Source organism: Cydia splendana, chromosome 9, assembly GCF_910591565.1.
Source record: "Cydia splendana chromosome 9, ilCydSple1.2, whole genome shotgun sequence".
NCBI classification, from domain to species: Eukaryota; Metazoa; Arthropoda; class Insecta; order Lepidoptera; family Tortricidae; genus Cydia; species Cydia splendana.
Window position 1 is genome coordinate 1,295,019 of NC_085968.1, and position 23,863 is coordinate 1,318,881.

The 23,863-nt window shown below is 38.2% G+C and overlaps 3 protein-coding genes across 3 annotated transcripts in view; all 3 read left to right on the forward strand.

The window, feature by feature from the left end:
* LOC134793369 (protein Spindly) overlaps window positions 1-615 on the forward strand; it is a 54,219-nt gene extending 53,604 nt beyond the window's left edge. Inside the window, exon 7 of the mRNA XM_063764931.1 lies at window positions 481-615. The gene's annotated coding sequence lies outside the window, so the exon portion shown is untranslated. The remainder of the gene's footprint in view (window positions 1-480) is intronic.
* Window positions 603-2,659, forward strand: LOC134793357 (uncharacterized). Its single transcript, XM_063764915.1, has one exon. The coding sequence runs from the start codon at window positions 643-645 to the stop codon at window positions 2,641-2,643; it is 2,001 nt and encodes a 666-aa protein (XP_063620985.1). The 5' UTR covers window positions 603-642; the 3' UTR covers window positions 2,644-2,659.
* Window positions 2,660-5,658: 2,999 nt separating this feature from the next.
* Window positions 5,659-23,863, forward strand: part of LOC134793402 (cadherin-23) — a 47,169-nt gene continuing 28,964 nt past the window's right edge. Inside the window, exons 1-3 of the mRNA XM_063764977.1 lie at window positions 5,659-5,818; window positions 15,291-15,501; window positions 16,044-16,187. Of these exons, the coding sequence (XP_063621047.1) occupies window positions 15,291-15,501; window positions 16,044-16,187 (355 nt within the window). The 5' untranslated portion in view covers window positions 5,659-5,818. The remainder of the gene's footprint in view (window positions 5,819-15,290; window positions 15,502-16,043; window positions 16,188-23,863) is intronic.

The following is a 23,863-nucleotide window of genomic DNA, read 5'->3' on the forward strand; positions in this document are numbered from 1 at the left end:
TCGTTTTCTAATAAATTACTGAAATTATTATCTAAGAGTATTAGAATCAAATATTCATTGTGATGAATGAGACAAATAAAATAATACCTACGATCCAAATCGTGCCATATTTTTTGGCAACTGATGACATAAGATCAATTCTACAATCATACATAGTTATTTATTATTGCCTCATCGTTCGAACAACATATTGTATAAATAAAGAATTATGACACCTGTGAACACAACACGAATGTATACAGACAATAATATAATAACAGACTGAGTAATGGACAATAAACAGTTAAGAAACAATGCCTTGTTATTTATTTAATCTTAACTGCCCAAAATATGATAACACAAATGGCAAAGTTAATACCTTAGGGCATTTTCTATCAGTCAACCAATGGGCTAATCCAGAAAGATTGAGTAGGTGGTAAATAGTAGTAATTCCTTGGTTAAACGTAACGGTTTTAAACATATTGTATTTTTTATTTTCAGGTAATTCTACTAATCTACGAATACGGGATTGCAGTAGAATCTAGCTTAGTACAAAATATCTATAGCTATGGAAACTTGAGCTTGAATGGGAGCGTAGACTCGCCAGTTGCCGATCGCCTGGACAGGAGCTACTTCGGCTTCGACCAGGATTACTATGAACGCATGCCGCTCCTCGTAAATGCCATGCAGGAAAACCACTACATCGACCCTTTCGTAGAAATATCTGTCCCTACGAAAAGAGCACGACTCCTTCGAAACAAAACGAAAACCACAAAAACGACGTCCATCAGAAGAACGAGCCCGAGACCGTTCATTTTTGAATTAAGAAGCCCCACACCAACACCTTTTAGTAGAACCTTCGGTTCTAAAAGCTGGGTTGAAACCTACCGCAATGCGCAGAGGCTTGAGAATCTCCAACAAGTCATACAGTACCTCGAGAAGACTATTAATGCTAAATTTGGAGATCTATACGAGTTACCCTCTAGTTCCAGCACTCATATAGCGTTTTCTGGAGTATATGTTAAACCGTCAGCGGAGACCAGTAAGGAAGAGAAACCGACTACGCCTACATTAGATTTATTATTGCAAAGTTCTAATAAAGTAGAAACGAAAAATCACGTGTCAGACCCGCTTTTCAGTTTCAAGCCTGATAGCCCAGGCGACGTAAATCTGTTAGCGGATGGATTCTTAAGATTCGCCCCAACCCCGACTTTGGACAAGCCAATAACACCGATGTTCAGACCGATATCCAATCGAAAGAAACAAGATAATTATGACAAGAATGTTGTTGATGTGCAAGCGAGCGAAATCAAAAACATCGAGACGTCGACTGTTGACAAGCCGAATTCCTTCAAAGTTATGCTGAATTACGTTCCAACGAAAACAACTTTAGACTATTCCTCAAGCGACGGAACTTCCTCAGCTATCAACAAAGTATATTTTACAACATCACGGCCCGTCAGATTTCAATTTAAGAGGAAATCAAACGGACCCGTTCGACGTATGTATATGCCTAGAAGTTTAAAAAGGCCTTTAATTAATAGGGCACTACCTCCTCCTCCTCCTCAAGATATTTTAAGGAAATCGAGCTCGAACAAAGAAGCGACTATGATCGTTCATGTAAATCTGTATCCTCAGAGGACTGTAGTAAAAGAGGTCGTTAATGTTACAGAAAATAAACCAGAATATACGACCACTCCTGTAACTACCACCACACAAGTCAATACAGGTAGACCTTTGACGCAAGCACCAGAGTTATCTTTCCCACAAGTAGAGGATCATCATGTGGGAAGTTCAGGCGTCATACCAGTGGAGTACGGGACAGTACCTCCGTCACCTCCACCCCCTGTGACGCCTTTTATCCCAACCTTTGAAACCACAGTATCAAGTACCAGTGAAATCTACTCGTGGCCCACACATCCACCAGATGTAGTCAAGTTTAGTCCTGAAGATGCTAAGGTCCCCGATCATTATCAAAGATTAAGGGAAATGGAAAGTGGTAGTTACACAACTGAAGCAAACAGTCGGACATTTAACCTCCACGACGTTAAGTTTAAAGACGATTATGATCAGTTAAAACAAGTAGAAGCTGGTAATGGGCCAATTGGTTATAATAATAGAGATTTTAACCCTGAGGAAACAGAAATTCTACATCATTATGGAAGATTCGGGAACAAGGAAATAGGCAATAGTTACCCTGTTAATGTTGATAGTAAGCCGATTAATACTGAATATACTAAATATATAGATTCCCATCGAAGATTTCGCGACATGGATTTTAGTACTAGTACCCCAACTGGAACCAATAGAAGAAATTATAGAGACAGTCTCGAAATCCAAGAAACTGTAGAGCCCTCAACACTAGTAGTGAAACTCAAAAATGAAGTAAAACTGAAAACTACCACTACTCAAGAAACAATATCAGAAGTAGAAGAAGACTCTGATGAAACTACAACAGTACAAACCTATGTACCGCAAATAAACGGTCATTATAGGAGCGTCAACCAAAACTCTAGAATGATCAATGATTGGTTTGATAAAGAAGATGAAATTGACAGGAAAAAAATATTAGAAACAAGAGTCACAGGGTTGAAGAAACCAACATATGTAGAAATTAAGCGAAATAATACTAACATCAATAATAATGATGAAGATGATAAATAATTTAGTGTTGAATAGATTATTCTTTTCTTAATCTTGTGTCCCACCGACTTTACCTAATGTATATATTTAACTTATAGTTTTCTATGTGGGGCTGTAGATAATTTTGTAAATAAAAATATTAACTTATTCATACTAGTTTTATTTCAAAAAATATAAGTTCGACTCATAAAGCTATAAGTAGGTACATGATTACTTTAAAATATCAGTATGTCCCTGACCATGGGGCTTTAAATTTAGGGCTCGATTCTACGTGCTAAAGTGAGCTACTTTTATTATGGGACCAACCCCAAAAACGCGAAAAAATGTTTGGCTTTTCTATAAGAAAACGTCAGTCAAAATGTATGAAAAGCTAATTTTTTGTTCGCGATTTCGGGTGGTGCCATAATTAAAGTAGCTCAGTTTAGCGAGTAGAATCGAGTCCTGAATTTAAAGCCCGATGGTCAGGAACATCCTGTATACAGTTTGTAAGCATAAACGGGTATCACAATAGCTATTCGGACAAGATATAAAATCATATTAACCCCGCCTTATTCATGAATCTTTACAAGCCTCAATTAGTTAATTCATGATTTATCCCTTTCTTACAAATACATAAGATAAATAGTTAATTTTTATAGGTTTGGAGCATGTCAATAAACTCAACGAATGCCAGACAACCCAATGCATGCATTAAAATTAAATTAAAAGTTTACACATTATGTATTTTAATTACATTTAACATACAAGTAATTATTTTGTAGCTCAAATAAAAAAAAACTATTACTGTTGCATTCAAACAGTGATCGACTGTATCACATCCTGTATAGCCCATTTCCTCAACTTTCACAGGCCTTTTTTTAATTCATGTTCAAGCGCCATCTATGAGCAAGGCTATAAACTACGTGCAAACACATCTGACAACTTGCGGTGAATTGCGCGTGGGCTGGTGCGAGCAAGGCTTTTGTTGTGTTACAACTTGATGTAGCTTAGATTAGAATGAATCCCAGTAGATGGCAGTAGTGAGACAAACATAACTCTAGGTAAGCCGGAGCTCATTCGTTGGCGTACTTGATGCGTAATTGGTGCACGATGGGCTTGTAACATGCAAGTTGGCGTAGTTAATTACATATACTAATATAGTGACGTAAGTTAGGAATTTGTTAAATAAAACTACCCATACTACTGACCATTGCTGAATCGAAGGGATATTTACAAAAACAACATAACTGGCTACACTGGTTGACACCTGAATCGATTAAAAATGTTCTTAAAAAAGTGTCAACCGCTCTAAGCAGTTATGTTGTTTTTGTAAACATCCCTTCAATCCAAGTTATTTATTTTCCCTGTTTGGTTTACAAAAAAACAAATAAACTATTGTTTTAACCTGGCCCGATTATTTACCATTACAATCACGCCTATCACAGACTTATTTATGATTATTATGCTAAATACGTGAACATTCCTGTGATGGTTGGTATTTTAATAATTCATGAACGTGACTTGTTCAGTTATTTGCAATTACGTGGAAAGTGTGGGTTAGTGCAGGCAGTATACAGGGTGAGATTTAGATGGTGAATATAAAAAATAGACAATCCAATTCCATATCTGACTAAGTTAGGTTTTTTAAATTTTATTTTAACTACCGTATTTTTTTATTTACCTACTAATTGATTTTTTAGGGTTCCGTACCTCAAAAGGAAAAAACGGAGCTCTTATAGGATCACTCGTGCATCTGTCTGTCTGTCTATCCGACCATTTCCCGTCCCCCTTTATCTCCGAAACTACTGGGTATAAAATTTTGAAAAAAAATACACATAATAGTTCTTTACGTATTGATGACAGGAAATGTAGGAAAACCTTTTAGAAATGTGCAATCAAGCGTTTTTGATCCAACCCCTACGGGTTTTTTAAAGACATTTCTTCATGTTCGTCATTAAAAAATACATTGTTATAAATTGGGTAATGTACCTACTTCCGTACGAACGTACTTCCCTTGGAAAGTTGGAACGCGTTGGTTTTTTAATGATACAGGAGACGTACCTACAAGCAGTCGAATCGCCTGATGGTAAGTCACCTAGGAAACCTTCAACACCAGAGGGGTTTCAAGTACGTTGCCGGAATTTATGGGAGTACCTACGCTCTTAGATCTTAAATGTTTGAATCGATCCGGAAATAGGTACCGCAGGCGACAGTTATGAATACTAAACTAAAGTCATTCCTCGTTTTAATGACCGAAATATTTACCTATATGACACATTGATTGGCAAATCCTCCTGTTTACCGAATCATCCTGTTTATGTAGCAATTTTGTTCTAAAATGACAAATGGTCAGATAAATAGCGGCCATTTTAGTATCTATGTCATAAAAACATGGATTAAGTAAGTAAGTTAATCTAGGGAATCTAGTATTCCTAAAATACTAAGCTATAATATAAATATAACTCACATAACCGAGATCCCATTTCCCACAAAGACCTCTCACCTTTCCCTACAATGACCTCATTGTCTTACCCTCCACCGTATGACCCACTATCCATCTCTTTCACTCAAACGTGACCCCCATCTGTCTATCTCAAGTCTTATCCATTGCCCAAGCGCATAAGATATAACCAGTATAAAAGCGCTCTGCGATTTTATATATTTGGAAGAGATCTCAAGTTCACAGTACAATGGTTTGTTGAATGTGCTTGGGAATTCGACGCTCACGCATCTCAAGTTAAAACCCCGTTACTTTTACCTTCGGTGCTGTTACAAAAACTTACCTAGCACAGGTATCATCAAATGCTAACTCAAAACCAGCGCAACTATGACCTTGAAATTCCAAGCAAATGTAGGTAGAAATGAGAACGTGCTTATGATGGTTCTGTTAAGCCCTCGTTTGGCTGACACTCGGTATATAAGAAGAATATATTCCTTCGCAAAAAGGCTGTATCTTGCAGATACTCAATGACGGAGCTGAGAAATATATCTATCTTACTCTAACTTACAATAATAATGCTGGTAGAACGAGACAGAAAATAACGAGTTTTCGTACCGGTGGTGCAAGTTTTGACAGTACGGTTTGAACGCAGAGGAGTTAGAACGTAACAAATATGTTAAAAAATAAATGTTATTAGTGTTTATAGTGTGTTTTAGTGCTAATATGTGTTGTGTAGTGTAGTTTAGTGATATTGGCATATAAGGGATTTGTTTGAAGGTAGGTTACCGTTATATTTGGTACTTACAGCTATGTTTACTATAGGCGGAACTTTCTTTGAGTCATCAAGGACGTTTTTTTTTTTAGTTACGAGCTTTGCGCAATAATACTAGGATATGTTAGGTGTTAGGTCTTTATAGGACCTATTAGATTTAAATGTTCCTACTTAGGTACATTTTAAGGGAAAATGAATAAACTTTTTCTAAGTGCACATATCTAGTTACTATGGAAACTGTGACCTAGAACTCTATCGTATTACTTAAGTTAGTATTTAGGTTTGACACTTTTAAACACTGTTAAAGGCTTTCCAATTTTAAATGACAAGGTTGTACCAATGAAGTCTGTAGTTAAACGAGGCACTTATGTACCTTTTTATTCCAACCAAACCTTTGACTCATATGAGGTTAAATAAATACTCATACTCATAATATTTATTGCATATCACATTGTATCTTAACCTATTACATAGAATTGTGTACAATATGACACCCTGTAGGGCACAGCAAACAGTTTAATAAGAGGAGATCGAGTTTTTTGTACAAAATAATAAGATTATATTAATTAGTGTTATTTATTGTATAGGTGCTTTACTAATTGCAATTATTGGTCGTGAAAAAAATCATTTAAAGTATAATAAGCTTTTTTAATGAGGTGATCTTTTAGTTTTTTAAAGAATTCATTGTCGGACTTGGTGTTATTTATTTCGTTACTAATTTTATTGAATATTTTTATTGCCATTGAGTTAGGGCTTTTTGAATGTAGTTTGAGTTTTGAGGGGATAACCTGCACCAGCTTATTTTGAAACCTACTGGCGTAACGTCGGGGTATATCTGAATGTTTGGTATAAAATTGAGGGTATTTTTTTACAAACTTACATGTTTCCAAAATGTATATTGATGTTAGGGTAAGTATTTTTAGATCGATGAAGTGTGTCTTACTACTTTCCGGTATATTTATGTTAGCCAAGATTCGAACACATTTTTTTTGTAATATAAATAGGCTTTCCACATCTGTGCTATTCCCCCATAGAATGACACCATAGGTAAGCCAAGCATGGGCATAGGAATAGTAAGCTATTATAGGAATAGTAAATAAAAGAGTACATATTAGGTACTTACCTTATTTCTTTTGAGTTAGAGAGTCATTGATGATTTTTAATAACATCGAGTCTAAGCGGTCAGTTCTGTGGTTCAGGTTTTAAGCGACCCATTTTTCTTTGTCACCCTGTATATATGTATATGATTTGGGTAGATTAGTAGGTAGCTAGGTAGGATAGGTATCTTTAAACGAACGATTTTTATGTTCTTTGACGTTTACTAGACAAAAATATGTATACACTCTGTAGTCTGTACATTTAGGTATTTAAATAAAAGTAAACAAAGTCACCCTCAAATGGCTCCTTAACCCAGTTGAGGGTAGATGAAAAAATTACACGATCAAATAATGTAGGTTAAAGTCAGGTCGTTCAGTGACAGATCCAGGCGGTTTTGTATTTGGTTGGTTAACCAATAAATTTTATAAGTTTATAACTACCCGAAAATGCAAAAATTGTTTGTTTACTTTTATTCAAATAACTAAAGATACAAACTATAGGTCATTAAGCTAAATGCCAAACGGTTAGCAATTTGCTAATTTAAACTACCCATGGCTCCAATAGATTTTCATGCAGCAAGTCTCCTTATTTCATTATTTAATTTAATTATAAACAAAAATCTGGAAGCGATATGTTTTCAATGACTTAATTATTAATGTATTAGTTATCTTATCTGTTACGTTTGTTTGTGTGTTTCTTTATTAGGTAGACTGCAAAAAATACTCAAAATAGGTTTTGTATTAGGGTCAAACAGATCACTGTGTTATGTCTTTCCTGTAGACATACACAAGAGTTAAGGGCTATAAAGGTTAATTTTCTTATTTAACCCTTATCCACGTGAAAAGGTCCTCCTTTTATTTAGAGAACTATGATAAAATCATTGCTTACATGCCCACAAGCTGTTAACTATTGCCCACAGGAGAGAAAACTAGCGTGTTATCGCGAACAGCACATTTTTCTCTCCTGTGGGCAATAGTTAACAGCTTGTGGGCATGTAAGCAATGATTTTATCATAGTTCTCTAAATAAAAGGAGGACCTTTTCACGTGGATAAGGGTTAAATAAGAAAATTAACCTTTATAGCCCTTAACTCTTGTGTATGTCTACAGGAAAGACATAACACAGTGATCTGTTTGACCCATTAACAACAACAACTCATGTGAATGGATATAAAATCGGAAAGGATCCAAACTTTTTAAAGAGTTCACGGACACCTACCTATAATGGTACCATTGGTACCTACCTGACTGACCTTTCATTCATAAGTACTGAATACAAGTCGCCATTGTTGTTGTACGTACAGTCAGCAGCAGAAGTTGCTAAGCGGGCGAGGTGTTCAAAATGATCTTGACGCGACGCGATTGTTAAGAGAATAAGAGCGTGTCAAGGCAATTTTGAACACCTCGCCCGCTTAGCAACTTCTGCTGGTGACTGTACAATCGCCATCAGATATATCGGAGCGGCCAAGGTGCTCATAAACATCTGTTCACGCCTTTATTATCAAGGCGCTAGAATGCGTGTTCAGATGTTTTTGAACACCTTGGCCGCCCCCATATATTTGATGTCTACTGTACCTAGATCTACGCTTACCTTGTAATGGTGCCTACCTTTCATTCATAAGATACTGAATACAAGTCGCCATTGTTATAACGTTTACCTAGATCGATTGTCGATGGGTTCCGAAGTATCCCCGAAACGGAAATAATTATAGTTTGTCGAAGGACTGTCTCATTTCAATCAAAGACAGAGAAAATCATACCATCTTTGTCTTACACTACTCTGTTTCTTTAGGTATTTGAATAAAAGTAAACAAAATCTACCCTCAAATGGCTCCTTAAGCCAGTTGAGGGTATAGATGAAAACATTAAACATGATCAAATAATAATGTAGGTTAAAGTCAGGCCCCTATTTCACCATGGTGACAGGTGCGACAATTGTAAAATCACTGTTGCTGACGTCACAGGCATCCATGGGCTACGGTAACTACTTACCATCGGGCGGGCCGTATTCCTGTTTGCCACCATCATTGTATTATTTAAAAAAACTTTATTATATCGAAAAAAAACAGATATTTCTTTTGCGAAGTTTCTGACAATTGTCAAGATTTAGAAGAATTGTAGGTAATTCTTGACAGGCAATGAGTTATATGTCGGAATTTCGTGACAATTGTAGTGTTTCTTGTGACAATTGTCATAAACTTAGCAAAAGAAATATCAGTTTTTTTTCGATATAATAAAGTTTTTTTTAATAAAACAATGATGGTGGCAAACAGGAATACGGCCCGCCCGATGGTAAGCGGTAACCGTAGCCCATGGATGCCTGTGACGTCAGCAACAGTGATGTTTTACAATTGTCGCACCTGTCACCGTGGTGAAATTTGGAGCCAGGTCGTTCAGTGACTGATCCAGGCGGTTTTGCATTTGGTTGGTTAACCAATAAATGTTACTTATAACTTATAACTACCCGAAAATGTACAAATTGTTTGTTTACTTTTATTTAAATACCTAAAAGTACAGACTATAATACTAGCACCCAAAAGAAAAGGATGAGTATAGTTTTCCTGGTTCTTATCTTACTGACTGACAAATTGGCTTGATCAACTATAGGTAGGTATCTGCATAAACCTTGTGTCCCAGACATCTTACGTGTAGCTTGGCTTGACTGTACTTAATAACCTTGTGTCCCAGACATCGTACTTGTAGCTTGACTGTACTTATTAACCAAATTAGGGTAATATTACCTTCAGACTAACGGAAAGAGAAACTTTTAACCGTAATTTGGGGAGACCGTTAACGGTACACACACCTATGTGAATCAGAATTTGTGTATTTCTCAGAATATGGTACAATTGTTGGTACAATCGACGTCAAAGATATGTTTACACTTTTGCAGCTTACTCCTTTGTAATAAGGCGAAAAATGTAAACGTATCTTTGACGTCGACTGTATATTTAGGTATGTTGTGCCGATAAAATGTAAGGTTTTTTTGTATGTGGCAAACAAACACGATACGCCTGCTTGTAAGAGGTTACCTACCGCCTATGGATGCCTTCAACTTCAGGTGTATCCCATGTGAGTTAGGGTATCTTCTCCTTCAAAATACTCTAATTTGTAGGGTACCGTACCGCAGAAGGAAAAACCGGAATCCTTATAATATCGGGTGCTCGTCAATTTGCTCGGATACCACTGAACACTAGTCTTTTGAGCGTCGGCGTCTATAGTTCGTTTTTTTTTGCATTAGAAAGAACTTCAAAGAAGGTAAGCGATCTTGACATGTCTTTTAATTGAAAAACGCTTTTTAAAAATCAGTAACTATTACTTATGAAAGCAGAAGAATATAAATGATCGTATTAGATCACTATTAGATTCATAATTGTTACATATTTGCCGTAACTTATTTTTAAAATGTGTTTTTCAATTAAAAGACACATCAAGATTGTTTACCTTATTTCTAATGCTAAAAAAAACGAACTATAGTCAGCGCTATGGAAAATGGCGTCGCTGCGCAATCGAACAGCAGCCATAGAGTTGACTCCCGACGCTCGGGAGACGCTAGTGTAGGGTGACCCAAAGAAAGACGCACCATCGCCCACACTATTAACTATCCATAGATGGACCTTATGTCTTTTGAAATAAGGTCCACCAAAGTACGGTTAAGAGTGTTGCTGTTTGTACGTGTAACATTAACAAAATCTGGCTATCAGAGGGCCTACCGCGAACCACGTTCGACGTGTTGCCTCCCTGTCACACTTACGTACGAATTCACAAGTGCGACAGAGAGGCAACACGTCGACCGTGGTTCGCGGTAGCCCTCAGCAGTTTAAAATACACGCTATAACCTCAAGTTAGAAATTAGAGTCAAACCACTTCATCTCCCAATAAGTCTCGTGACACAACCTACGTAACTCCGTATGCGAGTGACCCGTTATACCACCATCCAAACGCTCATAAACGCGCAATTATCGACTCTTTCCCAATGTCGTAAGAGCTGTTGCGCAAGCATTATTATCGTGGTTTCTGTACCTAACAATAGTCGTGGGAAAATGAAGGTGTGGTGTTCCAAACGCTGCTAAAAACAAATGAGTCCAACACTTAGAAGAACCAATATACATAAGTGTTTTCTTAGATTGCGCATAGGTGTTAAAGCTCTTGAGGTCAGGTTATATTGGTAATGTGAAAGTTTGACTCGGTAATGGATAGCAATTTTACCAAAGAAGGTTTCCATCTGCAAAGTTTTTGTAAGGCTTATGCGGTTATAGTGGAGAGTTTGGTAAAAAATGCTTGTTCCTTCCGGATGTTTTCATATAAAAACGGTTTTTTTAAATATCTGGGTCTACTGCAAGTCGTATAGATATCGCATCTATATACTGCACTTGCAAATAGATAGTCGGAAATGCATGAATTTCCAATTTATACATATATTCACGATAGGCCCGCAGGGACCAACAGAGCTAGGTACTATTAAGATTCCTCATTTTTGACTACTTTTATGCTCGAAGAAAATAAAGCGTTACGGTTTTAGGGTTCCGTACCCAAAGGGGACCCTATATATTACTAAGACTCCGCTGTCCGCGCGTCTGTCTGTCTGTCACCAGGCTGTATCTCATGAACCGTGCAGTTGAAATTTTCACAAATGATGTATTTCTGTTGCCGCTCAACAAATACTAAAAACAGAAAATAATAAATATTGAAGGGGGGCTCCCATACAATAAACGTGATTGTTTTGCCGTAATTTGCGTAATCGGTACGGAACCCTTCGTGCGCGAGTCCGACTCGCACTTGGCCGGTTTTTTTGTTATTAAAACACAACAACGTGTCTCCACGCCGCGCCAAATGTACAGTCAGCAACACGTATGCTCTAAATTACTACATTCAGTAATTGTATCAAATGCATTGAGGCGTTCGATCACGTAATACGGCATAACAAACACGGATTTAAGTAAGGCAATTAAATGTAAACATTGTATGTTATCCATTGGTTTGTTTGCGCTTTTTACAAATACAAGTTAACCGTGTTTACATACAATCGTTTCCTTAATTCATCTGAAATATTACGTTAGGTATTAGAGTCAGTGCGGAAAGAGAAGAGTCGTGGAATGTAAGGGAGCTATATATTCACAGACTCTACGTGTGTAATCTTAATATATTCGTCGTTAATGCATGCAACAATTGAACCGGTAAAAATTACATCTTCAGAAGTATCTTTGCATTCCATATCTACACTCTGATTTCCATAGATTTACATATTTAACTTGGGGCCGGTTTGGTAACCCACTCAAATGGTTTGAACGGGATAGTGATAAATAATATGCGGTAGATTAGATACTTAAGGGTCTCCCCAGACCAGATATGTAGAATAGAATAGAATAGAATAGAAATATTTTTATTCGTGAGCACAAACACAAGAAAGAAAACGAAGAAGAAGAAGAGAAGATGGTTTTGGGTTCCAATTTAGGGTCCCACATATGTCGACGCGGAATCGGCAAAATCCGATAGGAAATAGCTTTTTAGAGCCGTCGACGCGTCGCCGTCGGCAGGCGCCGCGCCGGCCGATGCGACGATGCGAACCGAGCCAAACGACTACTTTTATTTGCACTTATTGCGCAGACATATTAAGCTTTTTCCTATCGGATTTTGCCGATTCCGCGTCGAAATATGTGGGACCCTAAATTGGAACCCAAAACCATCGCAACTACGCCATACAACAGTTGTATAAGTTAATTATCTACTCTACACCAATAATTTTTGACACTGTACGCACTGAGAAAAATATTTTCGCCAAAGGTACTCCATAATAGTTACAATAAACACTAGCCATTAACACAATATATATTATTTTATATTAATTTTTATTTTATTTTTTAATTTTTTATTTATTTTAAACCGTATTATTAACACGTTAACACTGAAATTTGAACACCGCTTGTTGATATTTTGGTGAGGACGAGGAATTCACAAGGAAGAACATATGTCCAACCATATTGTTAACAGTTTAAGACTGAAATTTGAATGCAGTTTGATCTGAACCAGAAATTCACAAGCGTCATTTGGACCTTGCAACATAACTGTTGTAACAAAAAGCTGTGTTAACTAATTAATGTCATAAGCTTTGGGCAATTTTTGTAGGGGAACCTGGGGAGGGTCGATCCTTAGGGGACAACTTCGTAAACTTGGTAATTTCGAAGAAATCTTCGATCTTTTCTTCGTTAACTTAAAGAAATTTAATCAGCTCTATAGGTCTAGCCAAGACGATATTGATAATCGTTGATAGAAAATGCAAATCGAAACTTAAAAAAAAAACGAAAAACGAAAAGTCACGTGAGTTTTCGTAGCATCTGTCATCCCGAAACATTGTTACTTTTCGTTTGTCGTTTGTCGATGGTACGATTGTCATCTTGGTTAGGCCACCATGTGGTCGAGTTCGCAACAGACCGTGATGTAAGGCATTGTCTTAAAGAAGTGGGATAGTGGCACAGTGGTACAAGTACGTCTTTGTAAATTGAACGCGGTGGCCATGCACGCACACATTCACGCACGCATAGCTACTTTTTAGGGTAAAAACGAGACCCTATTAGTAAGACGCCTCTGTCCGTCTGTCTGTCCGTCTGTCCGTCTGACTGTCTGTGACCAGGCTGTATCTCATGAACCGTGATAGCTAAACAGTTGAAATTTCACAGATGATTTATTTCTGCTGCCGCTTTAGGCGCTATAACAACAAATACTAAAAAGTACGGAACCCTCGGTGGACGAGTCCGACTCGCACTTGTCCGGTTTTATAAGAGTTAGCTTGGTTTGACTCTACCAGTAATACGTTTGCTAAAACTGGACCCGAAACACCTTAGTAGATGTACCTATATTTGAAAAGTAGGTAGGTACCTAAGTACGAGTACCATCACGCTCCGCGATTGTTTCGCCATTTAAGGTCCTAGCTAAATCGGTTGTTCAATACTTACGCTATAGAATTTCCAATTTAGCAAAAACCCTAAATGGCATATTATATCAATCCCGTGTGGTGACTGTACATATTATTATAACAGGTATTACAGAGTCTGTAACCATTGGGATAACACTTTGGAGCGTAACGAGATGGGTAAAAAACCCAATAAAATGATGTACAAAACCAGTCATTAACCGAAGTTCGAAAGTATTGTATTGTGATGTTTGTGTGGTAATGGGCGAAACGAAATCGTGACCGCGTTACATTCTCTCACCAATCGGCTTTAATGAAAAAGAGCATTTAGAGAGATCTATTGTGCGAGAATTTGTAACATTCTTTGCTGAACCAGAGTTTAGTAAACAAGCTTCAAAATTGCGCAACTAAAGTAGTTATAAACAAACATTTGAAATTGGAACATAATTTCATACTGACTGCGAAAAGGTTTAATTACACAAAGGGTCTACCGCGATATACTTTCATTGTTTTTACCTTAAATTCCGACGTTTCAGCTGAGTTGCACCAGCTGTGGTCACGGAAAGACTGACGTCCTAGCAAGTGTCAACGAAATTAAGACGAAACAGGAGCTGAGTTTTAAATATTTTAGGTAAATATACCCGTCTCGCTAACGGAAGCGGCACCTAAAAGTAGTGCGATAAGGACAAGGCGAAAAATCCTGCGTAAAAATCTCAAAAATCGAGGTTTCGTACTCCTCTGTTTCCTCCTCCAAAACTTAACCAATCGTAACCAAATTTGGAAATCTAAATGATTATGAAATTATCTATGTCGGACCGTTTTGCTTTTTTGGCTAATTGATATCAGTTTTGAATGCCACGCCTCTCATTGCGGCATAGTCAATTAGGCCATTTTCGCCATTTTTGAAGGGCTCTAGCGCCTTAAAAAACAAAAATATCAAAAAAAGAAAAACGGTCCGACACAGATATTGACAATATTAATCTGTGTTGAAAAAATCATTGCTCTAGCTTCAAAAACCACGGAGGAAAACGAGGAGTACGTTTGTATTGAGAAATGACCACTCCCGTTGGCTCTTAAGGTAAAACAATGAAATTATATCGCGGTAGACCCGTTTGTGTAATTAAATATCTACATGTACAAAACGCGAGAGTTTAAAGTGTTATATTTCGAAAAGGTTGTTTGCGTCAATGGCGATTACCTGTTGTACCTACATAAACCCAACTATTTATTTACAAGCCTTTATCTAGCTAAGCCTATGAAGTTGCACAGAAATCAAATTCTGCCTTCCGGATGAAACGTTTCATGTAAGGTCAGATAGGGTAAAACAAACATACTTAGTTTATTTTACTCCGGGCAAGAGTAACAGTAGGAGTATTTCCTACAAGTGTTACTCTTGCCGCAGTGTTTGTCTTACCACATCTGACCTTACACCTATTGTAAAATTGTTTCACGTATCACCTTTCTTTTTCAGATGGCAGAAATAATCCCGAACCGCCGTAAATTCGCGATCATCGTCAACGAGCCGAACCCCCTCATCATCCTCCTTATCCTGACGCTGCTGGGACTATGTTCGGCTCAGGTCATCAACAGAGCTCCTCACTTCGTGCCTCAAGCTGGCGACATGTCCCAGCTCAGTCTGCCGGAGGACACTCCTGTGGGAACACCAGTTTATCAGCTACAAGGTAAAAACCCTTTTAATAGAGAAAATAAGTTTAAACTTAGAGGTCTAGTGAACTCCTAGTTAAAAACTGTTAATTTTTCTCTCATATTATTAGTTTATCCTGAGGGCCTACTGTGAACCACGTTCGACGTGTTGCCTCTCTGTCGCACTTGTAAATTCGTACGTAAGTGTGACAGGGAGGCAACACGTCGAACGTGGTTCGCGGTGGGCCCTCAGGTTGCTTGCTCAACTACTGTTTCGGGTCCGACGGTCCGCTTTCCAAATTTTGCTGCTCCATTTCTCGCAGTATTTTACATCCTCTTTCATAAGACCCATCACTCATATAGGTAGGTAAGGCCTTGCAGTATCTAACTCACACTTTTTGAATTTTTCCTTTCTACCGAGCCCAGGCGAAGGCAGTAAGTATAGCAGCTCACACATTAATTAGTAACTATGTAGCAGGTTTTTTTGCACACCGTGACCGTTATTAACATTCTTGCATTTTGTCTGATATATGACAAATATTAAATCTGATCATCATGTCCAAATATGTTTTATTTGCAGGCATAGACCCGGAGAATAGTCAGCTGCGGTACTCCATATCGGGACAGTTTTTCACCGTGGACTCCCTTACTGGCGTCGTGACGCTGGCAAAGAAGCTGGACCGAGAGGAACAGCCGTCTTTAGAAGTCATCATTAGCATTACAGGTTAGTTAATTATTATTATTAAGTTGCGATGAGATTATACAAACTAATCCCGCCATTTCCATTTTGCTACAGTGGGACTAGAAGCGGACTTGCGTTTCACCCTTACGTTGTTACTCTGCCACTGATTGGCACTTAACGCTAATATGCATCCAGCTTTATAATGCGAACGTGACTTGTTAATGAACTGTACTTCTCATCATCGAACGAGCGAGCGAAGCGAAGCGAAGTTCTTACATTCGACTTGGATCACGCGGCTGGCTAGCGGCACGTCCCGGCACTTCGATGTTTTTAAGCTGAACTGTCAAAAGATAGTTTGATACTCAAGAACTTAAGTAAATTTGTTCTAATGTAAATGAAATTGGGTAAACGTGTAGTTGAGGGCATTATATTTTAGTCATTAAATTATGAGCAGGCTCGATTAAGAGATTATTGAGGTAGAAGAGCTTAGAAGGCCAAAAAGCTGTTTGTGAGGGGCCTAGCTATTCTGGTCATTTTATTTGCAAAAAACATGGTCGAATTTAGTATCAAATGAAAGTGCTCGGTTTGCACTTTTATAAATTTACCTTTTTGAAATAATTAGCAAGATAAAAATAAAATAATATAAACATAATATAGGTATTTGACATTTGACAGGAAATATTTCGGCTTAGCACAGATACAGTTTATTTTAATCTCTATGATTTCTATGATGACTTAAATCTAGGGGAGGGACAGTCGTATATAAAGCACTTTATTCGAAAAAATAGCGACATCTATATTACTTAACGCTAAACTTTTTTTTTTAATATTGCTTCACTTTATTTCGTCAGAACGTCTTAAAAGTCTTGTATCTAAGGCATGGATCAACCAAAAAAACATCTGTTAGAACAGATTATTTATGGCCATCGTTGCCATGGAGGCGATTGTCACAAAAAAACAACTTTGTCAAATAAAACTCAAACTATTATAATAATAATAAAGGCGTAGGGATGTGAATAGGCGTAGGGATGTGAATAGGCGTAGGGATGTGACGACCCCATCGCCCGCTGGTTTTACCAGTGCAATCAGTCAACGCAGGGCAGCTTGTGGCGAGCTGTTGGGGATTAGCGACCTCACGTACCCGAGTGCTCCTGGAGAGTTCTGTTACCCGCAAGGAGGGTGGGTGGGACAGGATTCTCTGCCTCTGGCTTGCCTTAGCCGGCCGGCCAGAGTGGAGTCGTTAGAGCTATAAGCTCCAGGGGTGGAAGTGAAATATGCATAAGACGCGAGTTGGCACAGTGGCTGTTAACAGCCACTGGGTAGAAAGCGGCGCACACCTCTCGACACCCCTGAGCCGCTCACACCGGTGTTGCCCTTGAGCCATCCTAGATGTCGCTTTTTGTGGGGGCCCATCTTGTGAGGGCGAGTCACCGTCTGCCGGATATAAAATTGCATACCGTTTTATTAGGCAGGCGTCCGGTTTTTTACCCCATAGCTCAATTCTTAGTCCATCGCTTTCACCCAATAACCTAGTTCATTTTAGATTCCATCAACTCTCAATAGTCCTTACACCCTGGCGGGTGCTGCCTCTGCGTGCGTCCCATGACACGGGCAAGGGCAGCCTCCGCTCGGTGTACCCCTTACATTTCATTAAAGTGTCAAAAGGGCCTCTACGTGTTGGCTTCGGCTCCGCGCACGCCTCCCAAAGGTCCGGAACACCATTGTTCCGTGATGGGAAAGACATACAAATAATAATAATAATAGAGAGCGTGTGGACCGATTCCAGCAGAACCGTCTTTTCCAGAGTGACCAAAGGAAGATGTACCGAAAGTGGGAGGAAACCAACCCTCGTGCGTCCGACTCGCAGCCACCGGATGCTACTGTCATGAATGACTTCTGGCGTAGCATCTGGTCAGTGCCTGTCGGACACACCGAGGGGAGTTGGATGAGTGTTGTCGAGCGTGAGTGCGAGTCCATCGAACCTATTGTAACGTAGACATTTTCTTAAATTTTAAATTAATATTTTTGGGTTGAATTCCTTTTCTTATTTCGACGATTTTAACAATATCCCAAACTAACTCGATTGGTTGCACTTATTTGCATAATCTGTTGCATTCAGATGCACCTCTTTATGCTTATCTGTTGTCGGGGTTGTCATACGAGTAAAAATAATTAAAACTTGAGATATTTAGGTTGTCACTCCAGGAAAACTTTGTATGATTTAGATATGTTTTTTTAGGTAAGAGAGAATTTAGATGTTAAATAAAACATAGGAATTACAGACTCCAAAAAGGGGGCTCTGAAATGAAACTTTATTAGATTTATTGATAAAATATATTTCTTAGGCTCAGGAGTGAATTGTTAAATAAATCAGTCAGAATTTTCGTAGGATTTGTGTCTTCAAGGGATTGGCACCCTACTTTTGTTTTGGCCTTTTGTACTCAACATATGAGGAGGTCATTTTGAGATGACATGCACTTTTGATGTGTGGACCCCACCGGGGATGCACGCTCGCATGAGTGCTATTTGTGGTGAGACCACACATTCGCCATGTTGGTCGAAATGCTGGAAGCAGCTCGAGTCCTTCGGTGTGCTCCACTGAGTAAGTACAAATGGAATTTAGGTGTGATCAACTCCACAATGGCGCGAAACGTTGTGGGTTCGTCCTTAACCAGGTTTTTGGTTCTTTACAGAGTTGACTCCTGCTCGAGGGTTGGGAGTGCTCCGCCAGAAGTCCTAACAGCTTCCAGTGCGGTGAGCTAAATTTCCAATTGTTTCATATTTTCTTCAGCGGCCATTAAGGCGTCGGCTAATGTATCCATTTCTCGGTTTACAGGAGCCGGGAGCTTGTGAATTTTTTTGGAAGAGCTTTCGAATTCTTTTGAAATTCATTTGAAGATGTTTAGAAGTTGTAAAATGAGGCTGTGGGATCTGTACCACGCCATCTGCAGCGGCCGGCTCCAACCAGGTTAGCGGCCAGCTTCCCGGGGAAAGGCGAGTACGCCCCCCGCTGCTGCAGTTCCAGCAGCAGTTTTTGAGGTCGGTCTGTTGCATAACTTTTGAGTGGCATCCGCCACCCACTACAAATTTAAAATGGTTAATTATAATTTAATTTTATTCAGTTTGAAGTTTTGAAAGTTCTGGTGCATAAAACTTAGGTATTTCGAAATTTAGTTTTAGTTTTTAATTAATGGGTGTAAACCCTTATAACTAGAACCTGTGAGGCGACCCTGCTTTGCCACTGAGCTTTTGCAACAACATTTGGTTAATAAAGTTTGTTAGATATAAATTTGTTTAATTGTCTCTCCTGCTAGCTTTCCTACAGCAAGGTTTCCATTTAGTTTATTTTAATTTATTTTGATTTAATTTTATTTTGTTAACATGGCTGTTTCCATTTTCCACAAGCCGGAGCTTTTCATTTATTTATATTTTACCCCCTTTCTAAACAGCCGTGTTACAATGGCGCCCAAGGATTTTCATGTTTCTAAATAATTACTTGCTGGAGGAAAAGCCTAGATTTTTTTTATGCACCAGAAAATCATTTTGTTTAACTCACCTTTTGTAGAGTATTTTGTTACATTGCAAAGATGTTTTAGGTATTGCATACCATAATTTGGGCATTTGCCTACATTTCTATTGAATTTTGTGCACAATTACATGTAATTTTTCTGAAAACGATTGAATTTTGTATGACACATTTTGAGGTTATAAAAATTTGCTGACTTGACAGATGTCAGAGCACATGTTACATTTTAGTCAATTTCGATACTATTTTGAAGTTTTGACACTAGTATTTCGTATTTCGTTTCACATTTAACATTTTAATTTCAATTAAAAATAAAAATGTTGTATTTTATAACATAAAAAAAGAGAACACAATTTTGCCACTTGGGATCACATGTAATATTTGTATTTAGTTTAGAATTTCATATTTTAAGAGAAAGATTTGTGAATTTTAATAGAAACTTGTCACTTTATTATTTTTATATGTTTGCTGGAACTGCACTTTTTTTCAATAGTTTGTATATAAATTTTGTAACTTTTTACACAGAGATTTGTTTTGTACGGTTAAGCCTAAAGGCATAGTAATTTCACCACATACCAAGTATTGTTAAGGAAAACAATAGTTAACACAATTAACATAATTTAATTTCATTTTATTACACAGCACATATGTTGTAAACATGAAGCACCAGAAATTTCAATGCAGTAGCATATTTAGTATATTAAAGTTGAAACGCAACACTCAATTTCACAGCTTATTGATAATAATTTATTTAGGAAGGTAAATGCCAATCAGGAGCTCATCCTAGGTCCAAGCAGCTGTGGAAGCAGTGTCGGCAATTTTGTTTTTCAGAGCTCTCCGCATAGCCGCAGGGGAACCAGTTTATTATGGAAGTATGGTCTGGCAGTAGTGTCCGGCAAGCTTCTTGTGGTGTTTCATAGTGATTTAAACTTCTGAAAGATTGAAGATATTCTTCTTTGGCGTGCTAGCGTATTCAGTTCCAGAACAATTGACATCATTTAATTTTCAAAATTAGCAATTTCTGTGATCCGGCTGTCCAGTTGTGGAAATGGCTTAATGCTTTTTGTTTTTGTAGTGGTAATATATCCAAAGTCAGCACGGTTTTGATGTAATCTGTAACAATTTCACTTAAATTTTGAGGTATGCAATACATTTTTGGTTAGTTTATTTCATTTGGCTTTGCAATGACTTTGAAGGGAGAGGGATAATCGTGTGAAATAAGATGACTCCTGATCTCATAATTTAGTGTTTTACCTGTATTTTTGGTAGTTTTCGATTAACTCTGAGTCGAGTTTTGAGTCGCTGAAATCGACATTTATTTAGCGGTTTCGAGTTTTTAAATGGTACTCCACACAACTTACGACTTGTGTTTCATATAAAATGGTAATTTTCCAAATATAGAATGGTATTTACAACCAAAATTTTACTCTTGTGATTTAGTTTAAAGTGCAAAGTAATTTTATAATGCATAAAATTGTTTTTTTTAAACACAGAGACGTCACTAGGGTGCGTTCGGAAACGCGTAATTTTTAGTAATGTTTTCTTTATTTCGTAACAAGTTCGGCGTTAAAAAAAAACGCTCGTTTTTTTTTTAAAATGTGATTTTGAAATTTGTTTGAATATTGATATTTATTTAGTTAAATACAATATAGTTAATTTGGTTTAGAACGTTACGAGATTTGGTTTTAGTCAGGTTTTAGTACTCAAATTTAATGAGATAAATTAATTTGAAGTAGTTTTTTTTAATTCCGCCAAGATTTTAGTTTAAAATTTCGTTTTGAGATTTGGCGGAAATTTCGAATAAGGCTCGTGGCATGTTTTGGGATTTTGACACAAGTTTTTGGTAGGTTTTGAATGAGGTGGTATTTTCCAAGGCCTCGCCTACACAATAACGTTTAGTTTCACGGTTGTCTCGTTTGGAGTGTTGGGTTTTATGGTAAAATATCCAATCACGACTTTATGCACGGTACGTGGTGAACAGCACTGACTGTATTCACTACTAATTTTGTTTGGGGATGGAAGAACGGGATTTGAAATGCGTGAAGTATGGTAGGGGCGACAGATGAGATATGAAAGGTATGGTAAAGTGTGTGAAGTATATTTGGGGCGAAACAACTTGCTCACTTTTTAAGGTCAGAGCGAGTCCTTAACATGGCAAATTTGGATTTCGGTAGTAGGTTTCGAGTGCTTACCACACTCGAGCACGGTTTTGTGCAATTTTGCGTATTTGTGGCTACGCTTTTGGTCGGTATGGGGTTCATACCCAGCAGTTACCATTTTTGAGGGGCTGTTTTAAATTGGGTTCTTGCTTTTTTGGACATATCGACCGCGGTACCCCTTTTGGTTTGGTACCTCTTTTTATCGTGTTGACGATCCAATGTGCCATTTTTGAAGGCGTTGGAACGGCACACGGTGTCTCCGCCACCTTTTTACGCCTGCTACCGCAATGCAAGTCAGCCAAATGGTTGAAGTTTTTTAGGTTTAGTGTGGTTTGAGAGTTTTGGGGAGTTATCCTTGGACGCACGATCCCTCGTCTTGTACCAGTCGTCGTGCCGCCAAGGACGACAAACCACTCACCTGCTATGTTATGTACCTCGTTTTGTTTAGGTATACTATACATATTTTTTTGGTTTGCTTTTTGATTCCGGAGAGTTGGGTGGGGACAGGTGTACCTTACCAACTCAAAGGGCCGTTTTGGATTTTTAGGGTTGTTTGATGATTGTTGTCTACCTGAAGGGTTGGGACAAACCTTAGTGTCCTCAACCGGTAGGGTTGCAACAAAGGTTTTCATTGAAGGCTTATGGTTAGTGGACTATAGGTTTCATTTCGCCCGGTCTAGCTGAGTTTTTTGAGGAATGCTGAACATCGGTCCTGGCGGTTGGTTTTGGCCTTCTCAGCACAACAAGCTTTTATCGCGTTGTACTGGGAAGGCCAACAGTTTGTTTACGGGTTGGAAGGATAGACGGAGGTTTTTTTCTATGTGCAGCGCAGTTGGCCGCATAGTTTTTTTTTCACCTTCCGTGGTGTTGACGTGGGTTCGAGATGTTGTTTAGATTTTTTTATTCGGTCAGAACAGAGCGGTTTGTTTAGATTGATTAACGTTTGTATGATTTCACTTTTAGATTTTGGGTAGTTTGCTTGAGCATTTTTGGTAAGTTTGAATCTCGAAGTTGCGTCAGACCTTTTGTTGAGATTCTAGGTTTTCTAGATCAGTTTTTTTGAGTAGATTAGTTTTCTGGCCCTCATTTTGTGTTAGTGGTGCAAGTCGCTGAGGACAGCGAGCGGTTCACCTACGTTGAACCTTAAAATCGGGGAGGGGGGTATTGTAACGTAGACATTTTCTTAAATTTTAAATTAATATTTTTGGGTTGAATTCCTTTTCTTATTTCGACGATTTTAACAATATCCCAAACTAACTCGATTGGTTGCACTTATTTGCATAATCTGTTGCATTCAGATGCACCTCTTTATGCTTATCTGTTGTCGGGGTTGTCATACGAGTAAAAATAATTAAAACTTGAGATATTTAGGTTGTCACTCCAGGAAAACTTTGTATGATTTAGATATGTTTTTTTAGGTAAGAGAGAATTTAGATGTTAAATAAAACATAGGAATTACAGACTCCAAAAAGGGGGCTCTGAAATGAAACTTTATTAGATTTATTGATAAAATATATTTCTTAGGCTCAGGAGTGAATTGTTAAATAAATCAGTCAGAATTTTCGTAGGATTTGTGTCTTCAAGGGATTGGCACCCTACTTTTGTTTTGGCCTTTTGTACTCAACATATGAGGAGGTCATTTTGAGATGACATGCACTTTTGATGTGTGGACCCCACCGGGGATGCACGCTCGCATGAGTGCTATTTGTGGTGAGACCACACATTCGCCATGTTGGTCGAAATGCTGGAAGCAGCTCGAGTCCTTCGGTGTGCTCCACTGAGTAAGTACAAATGGAATTTAGGTGTGATCAACTCCACAATGGCGCGAAACGTTGTGGGTTCGTCCTTAACCAGGTTTTTGGTTCTTTACAGAGTTGACTCCTGCTCGAGGGTTGGGAGTGCTCCGCCAGAAGTCCTAACAGCTTCCAGTGCGGTGAGCTAAATTTCCAATTGTTTCATATTTTCTTCAGCGGCCATTAAGGCGTCGGCTAATGTATCCATTTCTCGGTTTACAGGAGCCGGGAGCTTGTGAA

Coding starts and splice junctions, on each gene's coding strand:
- LOC134793357 (XM_063764915.1), top strand. CDS start 643: ATGCCGCTCCTCGTAAATGCCATGCAGGAAAACCACTACATCGACCCT.